This window comes from Oncorhynchus keta, chromosome 23 (genome assembly GCF_023373465.1).
Source record: "Oncorhynchus keta strain PuntledgeMale-10-30-2019 chromosome 23, Oket_V2, whole genome shotgun sequence".
Taxonomy (NCBI): Eukaryota; Metazoa; Chordata; class Actinopteri; order Salmoniformes; family Salmonidae; genus Oncorhynchus; species Oncorhynchus keta.
Window position 1 is genome coordinate 7,368,016 of NC_068443.1, and position 21,069 is coordinate 7,389,084.

Consider the following 21,069-nt stretch of genomic DNA (forward strand, 5'->3'; position numbering starts at 1 on the left):
AAATTACATTTTAATGGCATCGGACCGAGGCTCTGCATCTGTCCTCGTGCTCCTAGACCTTAGTGCTGCTTTTGATACCATCGATCACCACATTCTTTTGGAGAGATTGGAAACCCAAATTGGTCTACACGGACATGTTCTGGCCTGGTTTAGATCTTATCTGTCGGAAAGATATCAGTTTGTCTCTGTGAATGGTTTGTCCTCTGACAAATCAACTGTAAATTTCGGTGTTCCTCAAGGTTCTGTTTTAGGACCACTATTGTTTTCACTATACATTTTACCTCTTGGGGATGTTATTCAAAAAACATAATGTTAACTTTCACTGCTATGTGGATGACACACAGCTGTACATTTCAATGAAACATGGTGAAGCCCCAAAATTGCCCTCGCTAGAAGCATGTGTTTCAGACATAAGGAAGTGGATGGCTGGAAACTTTCTACTATTAAACTCGGACAAAACAGAGATGCTTGTTCTAGGTCCCAAGAAACAAAGAGATCTTCTGTCGAATCTGACAATTAATCTTAATGGTTGTACAGTCGTCTCAAATAAAACTGTGAAGGACCTCGGCGTTACTCTGGACCCTGATCTCTCTTTTGAAGAACATATCAAGACCATTTCGAGGACAGCTTTTTTCCATCTACGTAATATTGCAAAAATCAGAAACTTTCTGTCCAAAAATGATGCAGAAAAATGAATCCATGCTTTTGTCACTTCTAGGTTAGACTACTGCAATGCTCTACTTTCCGGCTACCCGGATAAAGCACTAAATAAACTTCAGTTAGTGCTAAATACGGCTGCTAGAATCCTGACTAGAACCAAAAAATTTGATCATATTACTCCAGTGCTAGCCTCTCTACACTGGCTTCCTGTCAAAGCAAGGGCTGATTTCAAGGTTTTACTGCTAACCTACAAAGCATTACACGGGCTTGCTCCTACCTATCTCTCTGATTTGGTCCTGCCGTACATACCTACACGTATGCTACGGTCACAAGACGCAGGCCTCCTAATTGTCCCTAGAATTTCTAAGCAAACAGCTGGAGGCAGGGCTTTCTCCTATAGAGCTCCATTTTTATGGAACGGTCTACCTACCCATGTCAGAGACGCAAACTCGGTCTCAACCTTTAAGTCTTTACTGAAGACTCATCTCTTCAGTGGGTCATATGATTGAGTGTAGTCTGGCCCAGGAGTGGGAAGGTGAACGGAAAGGCTCTGGAGCAATGAACCGCCCTTGCTGTCTCTGCCTGGCCAGTTCCCCTCTTTCCACTGGGATTCTCTGCCTCTAAGCCTATTACAGGGGCTGAGTCACTGGCTTACTGGGGCTCTCTCATGCCGTCCCTGCAGGGGGTGCGTCACCTGAGTGGGTTGATTCACTGTTGTGGTCATCCTGTCTGGGTTGGTGCCCCCCCCCCCCCTTGGGTTGTGCCGTGGCGGAGATCTTTGTGAGCTATACTCAGCCTTGTCTCAGGATGGTAAGTTGGTGGTTGAAGATATCCCTCTAGTGGTGTGGGGGCTGTGCTTTGGCAAAGTGGGTGGGGTTATATCCTTCCTGTTTGGCCCTGTCCGGGGTGTCCTCGGATGGGGCCAGTGTCTCCTGAACCCTCCTGTCTCAGCCTCCAGTGTTTATGCTGCAGTAGTTTGTGTCGGGGGCTAGGGTCAGTTTGTTATATCTGGAGTACTTCTCCTGTCCTATTCAGTGTCCTTTCTTTCTCTCTCGGAGGACCTGAGCCCTAAGACCATGCCCCAGGACTACCTGACATGATGGCTCCTCGCTGTCCCCAGTCCACCTGGCCATGCTGCTGTTCCAGTTTCAACTGACCTGAGCCCTAGGACCATGCCCCAGGACTACCTGACATGATGACTCCTTGCTGTCCCCAGTCCACCTGGCCATGCTGCTGCTCCAGTTTCAACTGTTCTGCCTTACTATTATTTGACCATGCTGGTCATTTATGAACATTTGAACATCTTGGCCATGTTCTGTTATAATCTCCACCCGGCACAGCCAGAAGAGGACTGGCCACCCCACATATGCTCTCTAATTCTCTCTTTCTTTTTTCTCTCTCTCGGAGGACCTGAGCCCAAGGACCGTGCCCCAGGACGACCTGACATGATGACTCCTTGCTGTCCCCAGTCCACCTGACTGTGCTGCTGCTCCAGTTTCAACTGTTCTGCCTTATTATTCGACCATGCTGGTCATTTATGAACATTTGAACATCTTGGCCATGTTCTGTTATAATCTCCACCCGGCACAGCCAGAAGAGGACTGGCCACCCCACATAGCCTGGTTCCTCTCTAGGTTTCTTCCTAGGTTTTGGCCTTTCTAGGGAGTTTTTCCTAGCCACCGTGCTTCTACACCTGCATTGCTTGCTGTTTGGGGTTTTAGGCTGGGTTTCTGTACAGCACTTTGAGATATCAGCTGATGTACGAAGGGCTATATAAATAAAATTTGATTGATTGATTGATTTTCAAAATTTACCTGGAGCTAACTCTGCAAATAGCATTGCTGGGTGATTTAAAAAGTCGTAGTCAATCGATCAATCGATGCTTGATATAGTACTCTTAGCAAAAATGTTTATCTTTATTTTACAATAATAGTATTCAGACCGATTTACTTATTCCACAATTTGCTACTTATTTTAAAATGGATTAAATAAATAAAAATCCTCCTCAGTCTACACACAATACCCAATAATGACAAAGAGAAAACACGTTTTTAGAAAACTTCTTACAAATAAAAAACATAAATGCCTTATTTACATAAGTATTCAGACCTTTCACTATGAGACTTGAAATTGAGCTCAGGTGCATCCTGTTTCCATTGATCCTCCTTGAGATGTTTCACCAACTTCAATGGAGACCACCTGTGGTAAATTCAATTGATTGGACATGATTTGGAAAGGCACACACCTGTATATATATATGGTTCCACAGTTGACAGTGCATGTCAGAGCAAAAAACAAGTCATAAGGTCAAAGGAATTGTCCGTAGAGCTCCGAGACAGGATTATGTCGAGGCACAGATCTGGGGAAGGGTACTAAAAAATGTTGGCAGCATTGAAGGTCCCAAAGAACAGAGTGGCCTCCATCATTCTTACATGGAAGAAGTTTGGAATCACCAAGACTCTTCTTAGAGCTGGCCGCCCGCTAAACTGAGCAATCTGGGAGGTGGGCCTTGGTCAGGGAAGTGACCAAGAACCCGATGGTCACTCTGACAGAGCTCCGGAGTTCCTCTGTGGAGATGGGTGAACCTTCCAGAAGGACAACCATCTCTGCAGCTCTCCACCAATCAGACTTTTATGGTAGAGTGGCCAGATGGAAGGAGGGTGTGAGGATGTTTTTCAGTGGCAGGGACTGGGAGACTAGTCAGGATCAAGAGAAAGCTGAACGGAGCAAAATACAGAGAGATCCCGCCCCAGAGCGCTCAGGACCTCAGACTGGGGTGAAGGTTCACCTTCCAAAAGGACAACATCCCTAAGCACACAGCCAAGACAACGCAGGAGTGGCTTTGGGACAAGTCTCTGAATGTCCTTGAGTGGCCCAGCCAGAGCCCGGACTTGAACCCGATTGAACATCTCTGAAAAGACCTGAAAATAGCTGTGCAGCAAAGCTCCCCATCCTACCTGACAGAGCATGAGAGGATCTACAGAGAAGAATGGGAGAAACTCTCCAAATACAGGTGTGCTAAGCTTCAAACCCAAGAAGACTCGAGACTGTAATCGCTGCCAAAGGTTTTTCAACAAAGTACTGAGTAAAAGGTCTGAACTTATGTATGTAAATGTGGTAATTCAGTTGCAGTAGTTTTTTGTCATTATGGTGTATTGTGATGTCATTATGGGGTATTGTGATGTCATTATGGTGTATTGTGATGTCATTATGGGGTATTGTGTGTAGATTGATGAGGGGAAAAAACGATTTAATCGATTTTAGAATAAGGCTGTAAATGTAACAAAATTTGAAAAAAAGTCAAGGGATCTGAATACTTTCCCAGTGCACTAGATGGGAGGGGTTGAGTGGAGCTGACTAAAAACAAACTAAATATAACTATTGTATTATATACTGTGTCCGTAAAATGTATTTAGTATTAGCTGGAAGTAGAAGCCTCAGTGTTGTTGTCCATTAGTTTACTCCAATTACAGGGGCTAAAGTAGGGTTACAGGGAAATAATAAAGGAAAATATATAAAAGCACTCCACCAATCAGGCCTTTATGATTGAGTGGCCAGGCGGAAGACACTCCTCAATAAAAAGCATATGACAGCCCGCTTGGAGTTTGCCAAAAGGCACCTAAATGGGTATTGTGTATAGATTGATGAAGGGGAAAAAAACCTATTTAATCCATTTTAGAATAAGGCTGTAACATAACAAAATGTGGAAACAGTCAAGGGGTCTGAACTTTCCGAATGCGCTGTATATACAGTATTTACAACAAAAAAAGTGGGGTATTGGAAATGATTCAGACAATTGTGTTGACGGAAGCCCCTGTCTATCTGCAGTATTGAAGCTGATCACCCCCTTCAAAAAAATTAAACACAAAAACTAGATTTCTAAAATGAATCCAAATTTGATTAAATTTACATTTAAGTCATTTAACAGTGCTCTTGTCCAGAGAGACTTACAAATTGGTGCATACAACTTATGACAACCAGTGGAACAGCCAGTTGCATCTAAATCTTGTTGGGGGAGAAGGATTACTACCCAGTGTACCCTATCCTAGGTATTCCTTGAAGAGGTGGGGTTTCAGGTGTCTCCGGAAGGTGGTGATTGACCAGCTGTCCGCTAAATCCCATATCTATTGGGTGAAACACCAACAGTGTGCCATTACAACAGCAAGAGAAGGACAACCAGTGTGCCATTACAACAGCAAGAGAAGGACAACCAGTGTGCCATTACAACAGCAAGAGAAGGACAACCAGTGTGCCATTACAACAGCAAGAGAAGGACAACCAGTGTGCCATTACAACAGCAAGAGAAGGACAACCAGTGTGCCATTACAACAGCAAGAGAAGGACAACCAGTGTGCCATTACAACAGCAAGAGGACAACCAGTGAACAAAATAGTAAATACAACCAATATTCATATTTATTGTTACATTTGCACTTTAACTATTTTCACATTGTTACACTGTATATACGTATATGACATTTTAATTCAATTGAATTGAACTGAGAGAGCGAGAGAGTGAGAGAGACACAAAGAAGAGCTTCCCAGAGAAGGGGGGGGGGGATTATTTGACAACGACACACAAGGACACAACACAATGAGAACCAGAATCATCTTGAGGGCCTGAGAGACACAAAGACCCAAATATAACGATGCTCTGTAAAGGGCTCACATTACCTGCGTCCCAAATGAAACCCTATTTCCTATGTAGAGCGATATTTTTTTACCAGGAACCACAGGGTCAAAAGTAGTGCACTATGTAGGAAATAAGGTACAAGTTGGGACGCAGATATTATCTGGGTACACGATAGCTTTCAGTGACAGAACAGAACACTGTGTCTGGAACAGAGTCTGCCCAATTAATTCAACTCATATGAAAGGATGGCCAAAATGTATTTCTGTCGTTTGGATGATCGTATTCATCAACAGTTTTTTTTTGTTTTTGAAAAAGGATGTGCAGGCATCAAGGTTATTCCTAGCAGATTATTACAGTGACTAAAGTCTATTCAGGATGACTGGAGGAGATTCCTTCTTCTCTACATCTTCATCTCTCATATCAATCTATCGTAAATATTCCATCCTATGCTGCAAAGATTGTTGTTGTCTTATGTCCCCCCCCCGGGACGAAGAGGACTTACAGATGTAGGATCTTAATTTGAGCCAGTTTGCTACAGCAGGAAAATAATACAGCAACAACAGGACATTTGTGGATGATTTATTATGTGGATTATTAAGTCATGGATATTTTTTTGTGGGGGTTGATACATTTTTCATTAGGGCAACTCAAGTCTGAAATTCTTCTACTCCTTGAGTTCCTGCACCTCATTGACTATTAGCTTTAAGTATTGTGGAGTCGCTGCACGTAAATATAAACAGTACCGGCACTCAAAATGAGTACCTACACGTATTTTAGTCCAAGTCAAGCACTGTATACATACAGTATGATGCAGCATATCCCAATACATGAATGGAAGCTCATCTCTGCTGTTTATTTGAATCCCTCTGAGGTCCCGTGCAGGAGACTCTGTCTCACTGGGATTGATCCCTAAAGACACAGTGACAAAGGGACCTCTCTAAAAACACACCACTTTACCACTCACCCTGTGTGAATGACAGGTCATCACGGTTCATCCACTCTTCAGAAAGAAACTCTAGGTTGTGAAGTTAACTATGGTTAACATCAGAGCTTTAAAATTCAACAGCAGTCTCTCAGAATTTTTAAATTTAAATGCAGGAATGTTATAGTGGTGGAACTGTACAAATAGACACTGTGTGTGTGTGTGTACCGTTACTTCCTTCTCTAGAGGGTAGCAGACAAGTCCTCCTTTCCTCCTCCTCTACTAAACTGCAGACCCAGCTAGCACAGAACATTCCTGTAACGTTTCCTAAAGGTTCCTGAGAATATATATATTTCACAGAACATTATGGAAACGTTGTGGGAAAGTTATTGTTCTAAGAAACAAAGGACAACCTTTAGGGAGCGTTGCTATTTTCGGCGAGGTAGAAAAACATTGTTCTAAGAACGTTCAAATAACCTCATAAAATTTTTGTTTTTTGGGGGGTGTGGGAATTACACCTTTTACATAACATTCCCCAGTGGTAATTATTTATTTATTATACAACAATGCCCCCCCAATACATAACCACATTGTTTATCATTGGGGATGCAGCAGAGAGTGGTATGACCTGGTCTAACACCCAACTGATGTACATTTTGAAATGTATTCTAAGATAAGAAAGATCTTAGCTGAGAATTAATCAAGGATTCTAATATTTTGGCTAGGCAAGAACAGTTACAAATAGGGCAGTAAATTATTTAGGTCACAAGGGTCACCACCTTTGTGAAGGGGGATTACATGGGCAGCCTTCCAAACATTGGGGATAATACCAGATATAATCGTCAGGTTAAAAATATGGTTTAATGATTCAGCAATTAGGGGGGACTGAACTAAATAGTGTGTAAATGACCTACAGGTGTGTGAACAGGTGATCATAATTCCGGTGATTGGGATCTGGAGAGTGAGCTGCGTTCAGGGGATGTAGGTGTTTGAGAGTGAGCTGGAAGGTGGGCCTGGAGAGTGAGCTGCGTTCAGGGGATGTAGGTGTTTGAGAGTGAGCTGGAAGGTGGGCCTGGAAAGTGAGCTGCGTTCAGGGGATGTAGGTGTTTGAGAGTGAGCTGGAAGGTGGGCCTGGAGAGTGAGCTGCGTTCAGGGGATGTAGGTGTTTGAGAGTGAGCTGGAAGGTGGGCCTGGAAAGTGAGCTGTGTTCAGGGGACCTACGTGTGTGAGTTGGAAGCAGACGTTGCAGGTTGACTGAACAGGGTCAATTAAATCACTGTTTCTCTCAAATAAAAAGCCTACCGAGATAGAATGATTGTTAAAAGCATAGTCTATCCCCTTCTTCTCAGTTATGATGCCAGAGGCAGACAGAACTTGCTTAGGCAGGAAACAAGAGGATTTAACACTTTAGTCCATTTCACTGTTTTCCAACATCTAGAAGGATCACCAGCAGAATCAGAGATATAGCTTTTAAAAAATTTGCTTGATTTAGCTTTCTTAATCAAGATAGTACATATGTTTCTCAATTGTCTGAAAAATTTCCAGTCCATTACTGAGTCAGTTGTGCTTACTTTGGCCCAGGCCTGATAGCTCAGAAGAAAACCAAGGGTTAGATTTATCTTTCACTCTGAAGTGTTTAAAATGTGCATTTATCTGACAGATAAATAAATATGGAGGATACATTTTCTAGAGCCAACTGAGGGTCAGGAGGAATACAGGAGACAGAAATAAATCAGAGGAGAACATGACACGTGAAAACCCTCGAGGAGAGAAAAAATGTATCTTCTTAATTAAACGAGGATTAGTATTTTGCTGTTTCATATCTCTAATACATTCAATGGGACAATGATCACTGAGATCATATGCAAATACTCCACTAGGCAAATATTTATGGGGGTTATTAGTAAGAATTAAATCAATCACTAAGGAGTTAACAGGGGTTTTCACATTTAGCCGTGGGGGTTTTGAGATCAATTGAGTCAGAGTAAAATCAATCCATATACTCTTAAATTGATCTGAGGCCAAGGATAGCCAATTGATCTGAGGCCAAGGATAGCCAATTGATCTGAGGCCAAGGATAGCCAATTGATCTGAGGCCAAGGATAGCCAATTGATCTGAGGCCAAGGATAGCCAATTGATCCGAGGCCAAGGATAGCCAATTGATCTGAGGCCAAGGATAGCCAATTGATCTGAGGCCAAGGATAGCCAATTGATCTGAGGCCAAGGATAGCCAATTGATCTGAGGCCAAGGATAGCCAATTGATCTGAGGCCAAGGATAGCCAATTGATCTGAGGCCAAATTGATCTGAGGCCAAGGATAGCCAATTGATCTGAGGCCAAGGATAGCCAATTGATCTGAGGCCAAGGATAGCCAATTGATCTGAGGCCAAGGATAGCCAATTGATCTGAGGCCAAGGATAGCCAATTGATCTGAGGCCAAGGATAGCCAATTGATCTGAGGCCAAGGATAGCCAATTGATCTGAGGCCAAGGGCCAATTGATCTGAGGCCAAGGATAGCCAATTGATCTGAGGCCAAGGATAGCCAATTGATCTGAGGCCAAGGATAGCCAATTGATCTGAGGCCAAGGATAGCCAATTGATCTGAGGCCAAGGATAGCCAATTGATCTGAGGCCAAGGATAGCCAATTGATCTGAGGCCAAGGATAGCCAATTGATCCGAGGCCAAGGATAGCCAATTGATCCGAGGCCAAGGATAGCCAATTGATCTGAGGCCAAGGATAGCCAATTGATCTGAGGCCAAGGATAGCCAATTGATCTGAGGCCAAGGATAGCCAATTGATCTGAGGCCAAGGATAGCCAATTGATCTGAGGCCAAGGATAGCCAATTGATCTGAGGCCAAGGATAGCCAATTGATCTGAGGCCAAGGATAGCCAATTGATCTGAGGCCAAGGATAGCCAATCCAGATTCAGATCGCCTAAAATGACCAACTCCGAGAACATAAAAAGGTGTTGAACACTCAGATGTACCACCAATAGCATCCGCAGTGGCAGCAGGATGGCGGTAAATCCCAGCAACAAATAAATGTGTATTCTGGTTTATGGACACATCTACAACCAGGTGCTCAAATTTCTTGGGAACAGAAATTACGAACCAGGTCATTGCATCAAGTCAAAGCTACTGTGGGTCCGTACTGATTCAGTAGATAGCTTTAAGATGGATCAAGACCCATTGAAAGAGCTTGACAGTTCTGTGTGCTGAATATTGGGTCTGTTCCAGGACACCACTTGCATCTCAAATGGCACCCTACACACTATGTAGGGTGAATGATCTTGTGATAAGTCTGTATGACAAATCTCCTGTATTCACATAATGGTTAAGGTGTCAGCTCTACAATATTTAGCAGATGTGCTTATCCAGAGCAAGTCAGACTTTTTTCACACTGGTCCCCAATGGGAATCGAACCCACAACCCTGGCATTGCAAGTGACATGCTCTACCAACTGAGCCCCACGGGCTTGACAATGCAAATAGTCCGGGTAGCCATTTGGTTAGCTGTTCAGGAGTCTTATGACACCATCTGGAATGCGGTTTTAACCAATCAGCATTCAGGATTAGACCCACCCGTTGTATAAAACAACATCATCTCCTCCCTCCTTTTCTATGTTCCGTACCTACTAAACATGACCCTGGAATGTGGCAGTTAGTGGCCCTCACAAACCACTAAGAGGTCAAAGGTCAGAGAGCCAGTTCCCACTTCACAGATGTTGTTATTACCTCCCCACAGCTGGATCTAGTCATGGGCCCGGGAGAGGAAGTTAGGGCATGCGAGGAAGGTGCTGAGAATAGTGCCTTCAGAGAGACATGTGAGGCATTGGAACACCTTCCTTGTTTTTGTGGTTGAATCTGTGCTTGAAATTCACTGCTCGACCGAGGGAACTTACAGATATTTGTATGCTGTTGTACAGAGATGAGGTAGTCATTCGAAAATCATGTTAAACACTATTATTGCACATAGAGTGAGTCCATGCAACTTATTATGTGACTTGTTAAGCACATGTTTACTATTGAACATATTTAGGCTTTCCATAACAAAAGGGGTTGTATACTTATTGATTCACATTTCATCTTTCCATGTTTTATTCATTTGTAATCATTTTTAACAGCATAATTCCACTTTGACGTATGGGATATTGTGTATAGGCCACTGACACAAAATATTTAATACATCTAAAATTAAAGCTATAACACAACAAAATGTGGGAAAAGTCGAGGGGTTTGAATACGTTCTGAAGGCACTGCAGATATTTAACATTCTGGGACCAGATTTACTGCATCAATGGATAATAATATGCACCTGAAGTCGATGACCGAGCGTTTTTTAAGGAAAATGAATGAAAACAGTTTTCTAGAGTACCATGGTGTCCTACCTGGTAACACTCCTGAGGTGGGAAAGAAGAAGGGACGGGATGAGGACAAGGAAGACACAAACCTGAGGTTGGACAGGACACGAACCTGAGATTGGACAGGACACAAACCTGAGGTTGGACAGGACAGGAACCTGAGGTTGGACAGGACACAAACCTGAGGTTGGACAGGACAGGAACCTGAGGTTGGACAGGACAGGAACCTGAGGTTGGACAGGCCATAAACCTGAGGTTGGACAGGCCACAAACCTGAGGTTGGACAGGACAGGAACCTGAGGTTGGACAGGACACAAACCTGAGATTGGACAGGACACAAACCTGAGATTGGACAGGACACGAACCTGAGATTGGACAGGACACGAACCTGAGGTTGGACAGGACACGAACCTGAGGTTGGACAGGACACGAACCTGAGGTTGGACAGGACAGGAACCTGAGGTTGGACAGGCCACAAACCTGAGGTTGGACAGGACAGGAACCTGAGGTTGGACAGGACACAAACCTGAGATTGGACAGGACACGAACCTGAGATTGGACAGGACACGAACCTGAGATTGGACAGGACACGAACCTGAGGTTGGACAGGACAGGAACCTGAGGTTGGACACGAACCTGAGGTTGGACAGGACACAAACCTGAGGTTGGACAGGACAGGAACCTGAGGTTGGACACGAACCTGAGATTGGACAGGACACAAACCTGAGGTTGGACAGGACACAAACCTGAGGTTGGACAGGACACGAACCTGAGGTTGGACAGGACACGAACCTGAGGGTGGACAGGACACGAACCTGAGGGTGGACAGGACAGGGACCTGAGATTGGACAGGACAGGAACCTGAGATTGGACAGGACAGGACAGGAACCTGAGAAAAGACAGGACAGAAACCTAAGAAAAGACAGGACAGGAACCTGAGATTGGACAGGACAGGAACCTGAGATTGGACAGGACAGGAACCTGAGATTGGACAGGACAGGAACCTGAGATTGGACAGGACAGGCCACTTGTAAAGTACACATGGAATGCTTTTTAAAAGAAAAGATTAAAAAGATTAAAAGATTAAACTGCCAATTATTCCAAATATAGCACAAACAGTGTTGTTCCTGGTAGAGAAAAGATCACTGATAACTCTGTAAAGTAATGTAATTGTGTCTTGAGTCTGAAATTGAACAGTACACCAATGAGATTGGTCCAAGGTTACCTGGAGTTCAGGGCTGTCGGCTGTGTATTCCTGTTTCGAATGTGTGTGTGTGTGTGTGTGTGTGTGTGTGTGTGTGTGTGTGTGTGTGTGTGTGTGTGTGTGTGTTATGGCAGTGGTTCTCAAACTGTGGGGTGGGCAATTTTTAGAGTAGTGCATCATCAGTTCCTCTTGTCATTGTCGACCTTAGAGAGATATGTATAACTTGTCAGAAAGGTCAAATAGACCATGTCAACTGTTTTTTAGCCCATAGATATTGTTGTCATTTCTTAGTCACTGAAATATCACATGAGTACACATTAAACATGGCAAATGTATAGAATTGCTGGAAATATACTTTTAACCTGAAATATTATCTCCACCAACAAGAGAGGTGTGAACTGTTTGTCTCATGAACATTACTTGTCACCATAGAAATACACGTGGCTTGTGCGCAGGGGGCGATTGGGATGTTCCCCAATCCGGGAAGGGAGGGAGGGGGCCCTGAGTGAAAAAGTTAGGGAACCCCTGTGTTATATTGTATGTGCAATTCAGGGCTGTGTACTCCGGTGTCTACTGATCTGGAATCAGTCTCTGTTGACTACTGGCTCAGTTCAGCAGGAACAGCAGTGGAGCCCAATCATCATCATCATCATCATCATCATCATCATCATCACTACCAACTCACCCACATGGACATGGGTGGTTTAAGCTAAATGTACGTTGTTAATGTAATTGATGTTAGATGTTATTGTTATATTTCACCTTGTGGAGTGTTTTTATGAGTAATGTTGTTACTGTATCGTGGTTTCTGTAGAGGTGTATGGTCTGCTGGAAACAGTCTAGTGATTTCTGTAGAGGTGTACGGTCTGCTGGAAACAGTCTAGTGATTTCTGTAGAGGTGTACGGTCTGCTGGAAACAGTCTAGTGATTTCTGTAGAGGTGTACGGTCTGCTGGAAACAGTCTAGTGATTTCTGTAGAGGTGTACGGTCTGCTGGAAACAGTCTAGTGATTTCTGTAGAGGTGTATGGTCTGCTGGAAACAGTCTAGTGATTTCTGTAGAGGTGTACGGTCTGCTGGAAACAGTCTAGTGATTTCTGTAGAGGTGTATGGTCTGCTGGAAACAGTCTAGTGATTTCTGTAGAGGTGTACGGTCTGCTGGAAACAGTCTAGTGATTTCTGTAGAGGTGTACGGTCTGCTGGAAACAGTCTAGTGATTTCTGTAGAGGTGTATGGTCTGCTGGAAACAGTCTAGTGATTTCTGTAGAGGTGTATGGTCTGCTGGAAACAGTCTAGTGATTTCTATAGAGGTGTATGGTCTGCTGGAAACAGTCTAGTGATTTCTGTAGAGGTGTATGGTCTGCTAGAAACAGTCTAGTGATTTCTGTAGAGGTGTACGGTCTGCTGGAAACAGTCTAGTGATTTCTGTAGAGGTGTATGGTCTGCTGGAAACAGTCTAGTGATTTCTGTAGAGGTGTATGGTCTGCTGGAAACAGTCTAGTGATTTCTGTAGAGGTGTATGGTCTGCTGGAAACAGTCTAGTGATTTCTGTAGAGGTGTACGGTCTGCTGGAAACAGTCTAGTGATTTCTGTAGAGGTGTATGGTCTGCTGGAAACAGTCTAGTGATTTCTGTAGAGGTGTACGGTCTGCTGGAAACAGTCTAGTGATTTCTGTAGAGGTGTATGGTCTGCTGGAAACAGTCTAGTGATTTCTGTAGAGGTGTATGGTCTGCTGGAAACAGTCTAGTGATTTCTGTAGAGGTGTATGGTCTGCTGGAAACAGTCTAGTGATTTCTGTAGAGGTGTACGGTCTGCTGGAAACAGTCTAGTGATTTCTGTAGAGGTGTACGGTCTGCTGGAAACAGTCTAGTGATTTCTGTAGAGGTGTACGGTCTGCTGGAAACAGTCTAGTGATTTCTGTAGAGGTGTACGGTCTGCTGGAAACAGTCTAGTGATTTCTGTAGAGGTGTATGGTCTGCTGGAAACAGTCTAGTGATTTCTGTAGAGGTGTACGGTCTGCTGGAAACAGTCTAGTGATTTCTGTAGAGGTGTACGGTCTGCTGGAAACAGTCTAGTGATTTCTGTAGAGGTGTATGGTCTGCTGGAAACAGTCTAGTGATCATAGGAATACAGAGACAGTGTCTGCCTAAAAATACTATAGCGACCTTAACCTGACACCTAGCGACCTCATCGAGAGTTTCAGACCTCTTTGTAACGGTTATTAAGGTATTGGCTTGACCGTTGTTGGACCCGGGTTTGAATCCCGGTGGGGTTACGCCTGAATTCGCTACATTGGTGTCAGAAGTGGGATGGTGCCCTTGAGGCCATCGTGGACGACTGATTATTATTTATTGAACCTTCATTTAACGAGGCAAGTCAGTTAAGAACAAATTCTTATTTACAATGACGGCCTACACCGGCCAAAACTGGGCGACGCTGGGCCAATTGTGCGCCACCCTATCGGACTCCCAATCACAGCCGGTTGTGATACAGCCTGGAATCAAATTAGGGTGTCTATACCCTATAGGGTGTCTGTATCCTTTAATAAACTGCAGTTTAAGGATCAAAGAGGCCCAGCCACAGTATATGTTACACCTGCAAAGAACCTGGTCCATCGCACACAACATGCAGAGATTGAACTGATTGTTATTTAAAGGCTCAACTGAATGACAACAGAGACTAAATACAATATGGAATTTTATTGAATAGTTTGGGGTAGGCCTCGTCTCTGAGGAATGGTCCTCAGAGCCAAGTGCTGATGACAGGTTGTCTTATACTGTGCAGCTGGCATGGAACCAGTTAATGTTATAAACACTACCCTATAAATACCAGGTACACTGATCGGGTAATGTTATATATACTACCCTATAAATACCAGGAATACTGATGAGGTAATGTTATATATACTACCCTATAAATACCAGGTACACTGATCGGGTAATGTTATATATACTACCCTATAAATACCAGGTACACTGATGAGGTAATGTTATAGATACTACCCTATAAATACCAGGTACACTGATGAGGTCATGTTATAGAAACTACCCTATAAATACCAGGTACACTGATGAGGTCATGTTATAGAAACTACCCTATAAATACCAGGTACACTGATGAGGTAATGTTATAGATACTACCCTATAAATACCAGGTACACTGATGAGGTAATGTTATATATACTACCCTATAAATACCAGGTACACTGATGAGGTAATGTTATAGATACTACCCTATAAATACCAGGTACACTGATGAGGTCATGTTATAGAAACTACCCTATAAATACCAGGTACACTGATGAGGTCATGTTATAGAAACTACCCTATAAATACCAGGTACACTGATGAGGTAATGTTATAGACACTACTATCCGTTGAGAGTGGCACAGAGGTCTAAAGCACTGCATCTCAGTGCTAGAGGCGTCACTACAGACACTGGTTTGATTCCAGGCTGTATCACAACCGGCTGTGATTGGGAGTCCCATAGGGCGGCGCACAATTGGCCCACTGTCGTCGGGGTTAGGCTTTGGCCTGGGGTAGGCCATCATTGTAAAATAAGAAGTTGTTCTTAATAATTGACTTGCCCAATAAAATAAAGGATAAAAAATAAATACGTGCTGATGAGGTAATGTTATAGACGCCACCTTATAAAATACCTGCTATGCTGATGAGGTAATGTTAATATAGACGCCACCTTATAAAATACCTGCTATGCTAATGAGGTAATGTTATAGACGCCACCTTATAAAATACCTGCTATGCTGATGAGGTAATGTTATAGACACCACCTTATAAAATACCTGCTATGCTAATGAGGTAATGTTATAGACACCACCTTATAAAATACCTGCTATGCTGATGAGGTAATGTTATAGACGCCACCTTATAAAATACCTGCTATGCTGATGAGGTAATGTTATAGACACCACCTTATAAAATACCTGCTATGCTGATGAGGTAATGTTATAGACGCCACCTTATAAAATACCTGCTATGCTAATGAGGTAATGTTATAGACACCACCTTATAAAATACCTGCTATGCTGATGAGGTAATGTTATAGACGCCACCTTATAAAATACCTGCTATGCTAATGAGGTAATGTTATAGACACCACCTTATAAAATACCTGCTATGCTGATGAGGTAATGTTATAGACGCCACCTTATAAAATACCTGCTATGCTGATGAGGTAATGTTAATATAGACGCCACCTTATAAAATACCTGCTATGCTGATGAGGTAACGTTAATATAGACGCCACCTTATAAAATACCTGCTATGCTGATGAGGTAATGTTAATATAGACACCACCTTATAAAACACCTGCTACAATGATGGCAAAAACAACATTGTAGAGTGTGCTGACCCTTGTGCTAGAGGGGGGGTACAGTCGGAGGTTGAATGTTTGATAGGGTACGGGACTATAAACAGTTTGGAAACCACTGCTATAGAGGATAAGCAGCCTCTAAAATATACGTAAACAGACCATAGATTTCAAAATGTTTGTTTTCTTGGAAAGCTGTGAGTGCTATTATATGATACAATGTCAGTACATGTTGCATTTACAACTGGTCTAAGTCCTTTCGTCAACTGATTTCAGCCAGTGGATTGACTGCATTGTTTGAATGGAATGTTGGCATATTGGCAGTTAATTTAAAAAATGTATGGAATCATTCCTCTAAGCCTGTCTGCCTAGCTAGCTAACAAATAAACAGTGCAGATACACTCTTCAAATTCATTATTTTACACAGTATCTTATCACAGCTCTGGCAAAAACATGGTTGACCAACTCCCTGACCTAAATGGCTGCCCCTTCATCCCATCATAAGAAGGTTCATGTCCATTCTAGCATTCTAATTCTATGGTCATTTTTGTTTGTTTACTATTCTTGTTTGGTCTTCTGGTCCCCGCAAGTATAGTAAAACACGTCCACACATCCCCACACACACACAAAATGGATCTGGTTTGTAACCGTCTAGTCTAGGCCCATGAAAAGGAGACAATATGACATCCATCTAGCCTGGAGGATCAAATGACTGTCCAAAAACAAAGCTTCAGGTGGCACTGGTTGGCTGTCAGTTTGCCTTTCACAAATTTCAAAATACAATACCGTTTGGAAAGCACCATCATCACTACAACACTCACCACCTCATAGTGCTGAAAATATAATACTGATCTGTCAGTAGAAGCTAACATTTTTCCTCAACAGCTTTTGAGTGATTCTGAACGAATGGCACTTTTTTTTCAAAGTACCTTATCTTTACCCCAAAATGGCAAAATGAAAACAGATTAAGACATTTTTGAAAATGTATAAAAAAAATAAAAAAAACAGAAATACCTTATTTACAGCCAGCTTGGAGTTTGAAAAAAGGTGCCTAAAGGACTCTTAGACCATGATAAACAAGATTCTCTGGTCTGATGACACCAAGATTGAACTCTTTGGCCTGAATGCCAAGAGTCACATCTGAAGGAAACCTGGCACCACCCCAACGGTGAAGCATGGTGGTGGCAGCATCATGCTGTGGGGATGTTTTTCAGCGGCAGGGACTGGGAGACTAGTCAGGGTCGAGGGAAAGATGAACAGAGCAAAGTACAGAGAGACCCTTGATGAAAACTTTCTCCAGACCTCTCAGGATCTGAATGTCCTTGAGTGGCCCAGGCAGAGCCAAGACTTAAACCTGATCAAACATCTCTGGAGACCTGAAAATAACTGTGCAAACACTGTGTGTTTTTTGAAGTAGATTATCTTGATATATCGGCACGAGCATATCGGCCATCACCAGTGAGTTGCCTATGCTTTATCTTCATCATTTTGGCAAACTCCAAGAGGGCTGTCATGTGCCTTTTACTGAGGAGGGGCAACTGTTTGGCCACTCTACCATAAAGGCCTGATTGGTGGAGAGCTGCAGAGATGGTTGTCCTTCTGGAAGGTTCTCCCATCTCCACAGAGGAAGTCTGGAGCTCTATCAATGTGACAATCGAGTTCTTGGCCATCTCCCTGACCATGGCCCTTCTCCCCTGATTACTCAGTTTGGCCGGGCGGACAACTGTAGGAAGAGTCTTGGTGGTTTTTAACTTCTTCCACTTCAGAATGATGGAGGCCACTGTGTTCTTGGGGATCTTCAATGCTGCAGGAATTTTTTGGTACCCTTTCCCAGATCTGTGATTTTTGCTCTGACATGCTTTGTCAACTGTGAGACCATATATACAAGTGTGTGCCTTTCCAAATCATGTCCAATCAATTGAATTTACCACAGGTGGTCTCCATTGAAGTTGTAGAAACATCTCAAGGATGATCAATGGAAACAGGATGCACCTGAGCTCAATTTCGAGTCTCATCGTAAAAAGGTCTGAATACTTATGTAAATAAGGTATTTCAGATTGTATTTGTAATACAATTGCAAACATTTCTAAACACCTGTTTTCTCACTTTGTCATTGTGGGGTATTGTGTGTAGATTGATAAGGATTCGTTGTTGTTATTTAATCCATTTTAGAACGAGGCTGTAATGTAACAAAATGTGGTGAAAGGGAAAGGTTCTGAATACTTTCCGACTGCACTGTATTGCAGCAGTTACCAAGAAAAGATAGTTCCTACCGTATCCAACAAATTACAGCAATAGACTAAGGATATTCATTTGACAAAAGGCCCACTTATAACCTCTCTTAAACCAAACCAAACACGCATAAAAAAGACAGATCGAACTTCCTTTACCCAACTCAAATTTCTCAACAGAATTATATAAAACACGTTTTGCATATTTAAATAACTGGTTTAGATTAATAAATAGGTTACAATGATATGCAAAAACAATAAGGATAAAACCATTAAAACCATTTTTAATTTTTTAATTTCAGCTTTATTTAACCAGGTAGGCTAGTTGAGAACAAGTTCTCATTTGCAACTGCGACCTGGCCAAGATAAAGCATAGCAGTGTGAACAGACAACACAGAGATACACATGGAGTAAAATGATTATGAATACGAAAATACGAAAATAAATACATTTCTGAAATTGCATCCTACCTTAATAGCGAGTTGCACACTAGTAGCCGGCATTTTGGCGGTTTGTGTGGTATGAAAAAAAATAATCTGCTAATGTCTTTTATCGTGTAAATGACATAGATTTGCTTGAAATGGGTTCATAGAATCAACCAATAGGTAGCTAGATCTACGCAAAAAAAAACTCGAAATTTTCGAGTTACGGAGTTGTCATGAAAGCGGGAGAACGCCCCGGTAAGAAGACGGCGCGTGGACAGCAGATATAGGAAGTTACAATTCGACAAGGACGAGAACAACTTGTCTACCGGTACACGATTTTCGATTACCATTCAAATTGTATTAAATCTCAAGTGTCGAGTTGCTGCCAACTAAATCTAAATTATTGTTGCTTTCATGTTGATATTTTACTTTTTTTTTTTACTTTTCAGTTTCGTATGTGAATATTAGTTTTTTTGAATCAACTTGTTTTGGAATCCTGGTGGGAAAGAAGCCTTCCTTGTTGTCAACTATAGAGCTGTAGAGCATAGAAATGACCGGACCGTAATGTCAGGTGAGGAATAACATTTGATTAGTATTTATTGTATCACAGGTGTTGAATGTGCTTGGTTGACATATTATGTAGGGAATGGGCTTTAGGCAAGTCGTGTGAAAGTTGTGAGCTCTGTGAGAATACTGAAGTTTATTGAATTGTGGACGTTAAACAGAAGCATTTGGCATTTTTACCCCCCTGTTTTTACAGGCTGAGACAAGACTAGTATGTACTCGCTTCTCTTGGGAACTGGGTTCATTTGTAACTTTGAGTGTCAACTTTCCTTTTCTCTTCTCTAGACACATTCTCCTGTTAAGCCTCTGCACCTTTATAAAACCCTGAATAGAGTTAGAAAATGTGTCGCATAAATGTGTATATGTCAGCAGAAATATAATAAAAAGTAATATTCACATAACCCTTTTTATGTTATTATTTAATGTTTTGTAAAAGCTATGATTGTAGAAAGTGTAATGTTTATCTCTCTGTCTGTGTCTCTCTCTCTCTTTCCCTTTCCCCCCCTCATTCGTCTCTCTCTCTCTTTCCCTTTCCCCCCTCATTCGTCTCTCTCCCCCCCTCATTCGTCTCTCTCTTTCCCTTTCCCCCCCTCATTCGTCTCTCTCTTTCCCTTTCCCCCTCATTCGTCTCTCTCTTTCCCTTTCCCCCTCATTCGTCTCTCTCTTTCCCCCTCATTCGTCTCTCTCTTTCCCCCCTCATTCGTCTCTCTCTTTCCCCCTCATTCGTCTCTCTCTTTCCCCCTCATTCGTCTCTCTCTTTCCCTTTCCCCCCTCATTCGTCTCTCTCTTTCCCTTTCCCCCTCATTCGTCTCTCTCTCTCTTTCCTTTCCCCCTCATTCGTCTCTCTCTCTCTTTCCCTTTCCCCCCCTCATTCGTCTCTCTCTCATTCCCCCTCATTCGTCTCTCTCTCATTCCCCCTCATTTGTCTCTCTCTCTCTTTCCCCCTCATTCGTCTCTCTCTTTCTCTTTCCCCCTCATTCGTCTCTCTCTTTTTCTTTCCCCCTCATTCGTCTCTCCCTCTCTTTTTCTTTCCCCCTCATTCGTCTCTCTCTTCCCCCCCATTCGTCTCTCTCTCTCTTTCCCCCTCATTCGTCTCTCTCTCTCTTTCCCCCCTCATTCGTCTCTCTCTTTCCCTTTCCCCCTCATTCGTCTCTCTCTTTCCCTTTCCCCCCCTCATTCGTCTCGCTCTCTCTCTCTCTTTTTCTTTCCCCCTCATTCGTCTCTCTCTCTCTCTCTTCCCCCGCTCATTCGTCTCTCTCTTTCCCTTTCCCCCTCATTCGTCTCTCTGTCTTTCCCTTTCCCCCTCTCATTCGTCTCTCTCTCTTTCCCTTTCCCCCTCTCATTCGTCTCTCTCTCTCTCCCTTTCCCCCTCTCATTCGTCTCTCTCCCTTTCCCCCTCTCATTCGTCTCTCTCTCTCTTTCCCTTTCCCCCTCTCATTCGTCTCTCTCTCTCTCTTTCCCTCTCCCCCCCTCATTCGTCTCTCTCTCTCTCTCTTTCCCTTTCCCCCCCTCATTCGTCTCTCTCTCTCTTTCCCCCCTCATTCGTCTCTCTCTCTCTCTTTCCCTTTCCCCCCTCATTCGTCTGTCTCTCTCTCTTTCCCTTTTCCCCCTTCATTCGTCTCTCTCTCTTTCCCTTTCCCCCTCATTTGTCTCTCTCTCTCTCTTTCCCTTTTCCCCTTCATTCGTCTCTCTCTCTTTCCCTTTCCCCCTCATTCGTCTCTCTCTCTCTCTCTCTTTCCC

General features: G+C 43.0%; 2 protein-coding genes across 52 annotated transcripts in view; one reads left to right on the plus strand and one right to left on the minus strand.

Moving 5' to 3' along the window:
- Positions 1 to 19,018, minus strand: part of LOC127910927 (uncharacterized) — a 60,648-nt gene extending 41,630 nt beyond the window's left edge. The window contains exons 1-7 of one of the 50 annotated variants that reach the window (XM_052476133.1): positions 18,811 to 19,018; positions 11,325 to 11,467; positions 11,174 to 11,278; positions 10,990 to 11,081; positions 10,852 to 10,874; positions 10,783 to 10,805; positions 10,465 to 10,617 (exon numbers count right to left, since the gene is read on the minus strand). In XM_052476133.1, the coding sequence (XP_052332093.1) occupies positions 10,602 to 10,617; positions 10,783 to 10,805; positions 10,852 to 10,874; positions 10,990 to 11,081; positions 11,174 to 11,278; positions 11,325 to 11,467; positions 18,811 to 18,843 (435 nt within the window). In that variant the 5' untranslated portion in view covers positions 18,844 to 19,018 and the 3' untranslated portion in view covers positions 10,465 to 10,601. Of the gene's footprint in view, positions 1 to 10,080; positions 10,618 to 10,713; positions 10,875 to 10,966; positions 11,082 to 11,173; positions 11,279 to 11,301; positions 11,468 to 18,810 lie in introns of those variants that run through there. The other 49 variants (XM_052476121.1, XM_052476096.1, XM_052476100.1 and 46 more) reach the window with 49 other exon arrangements.
- A 62-nt stretch (positions 19,019 to 19,080) lies between these two features.
- Positions 19,081 to 21,069, plus strand: part of LOC118401753 (unconventional myosin-IXb-like) — a 101,185-nt gene continuing 99,196 nt past the window's right edge. The window contains exon 1 of one of the 2 annotated variants that reach the window (XM_052476086.1): positions 19,081 to 19,336. The gene's annotated coding sequence lies outside the window, so the exon portion shown is untranslated. The remainder of the gene's footprint in view (positions 19,337 to 21,069) is intronic. The other variant, XM_052476085.1, reaches the window with a different exon arrangement.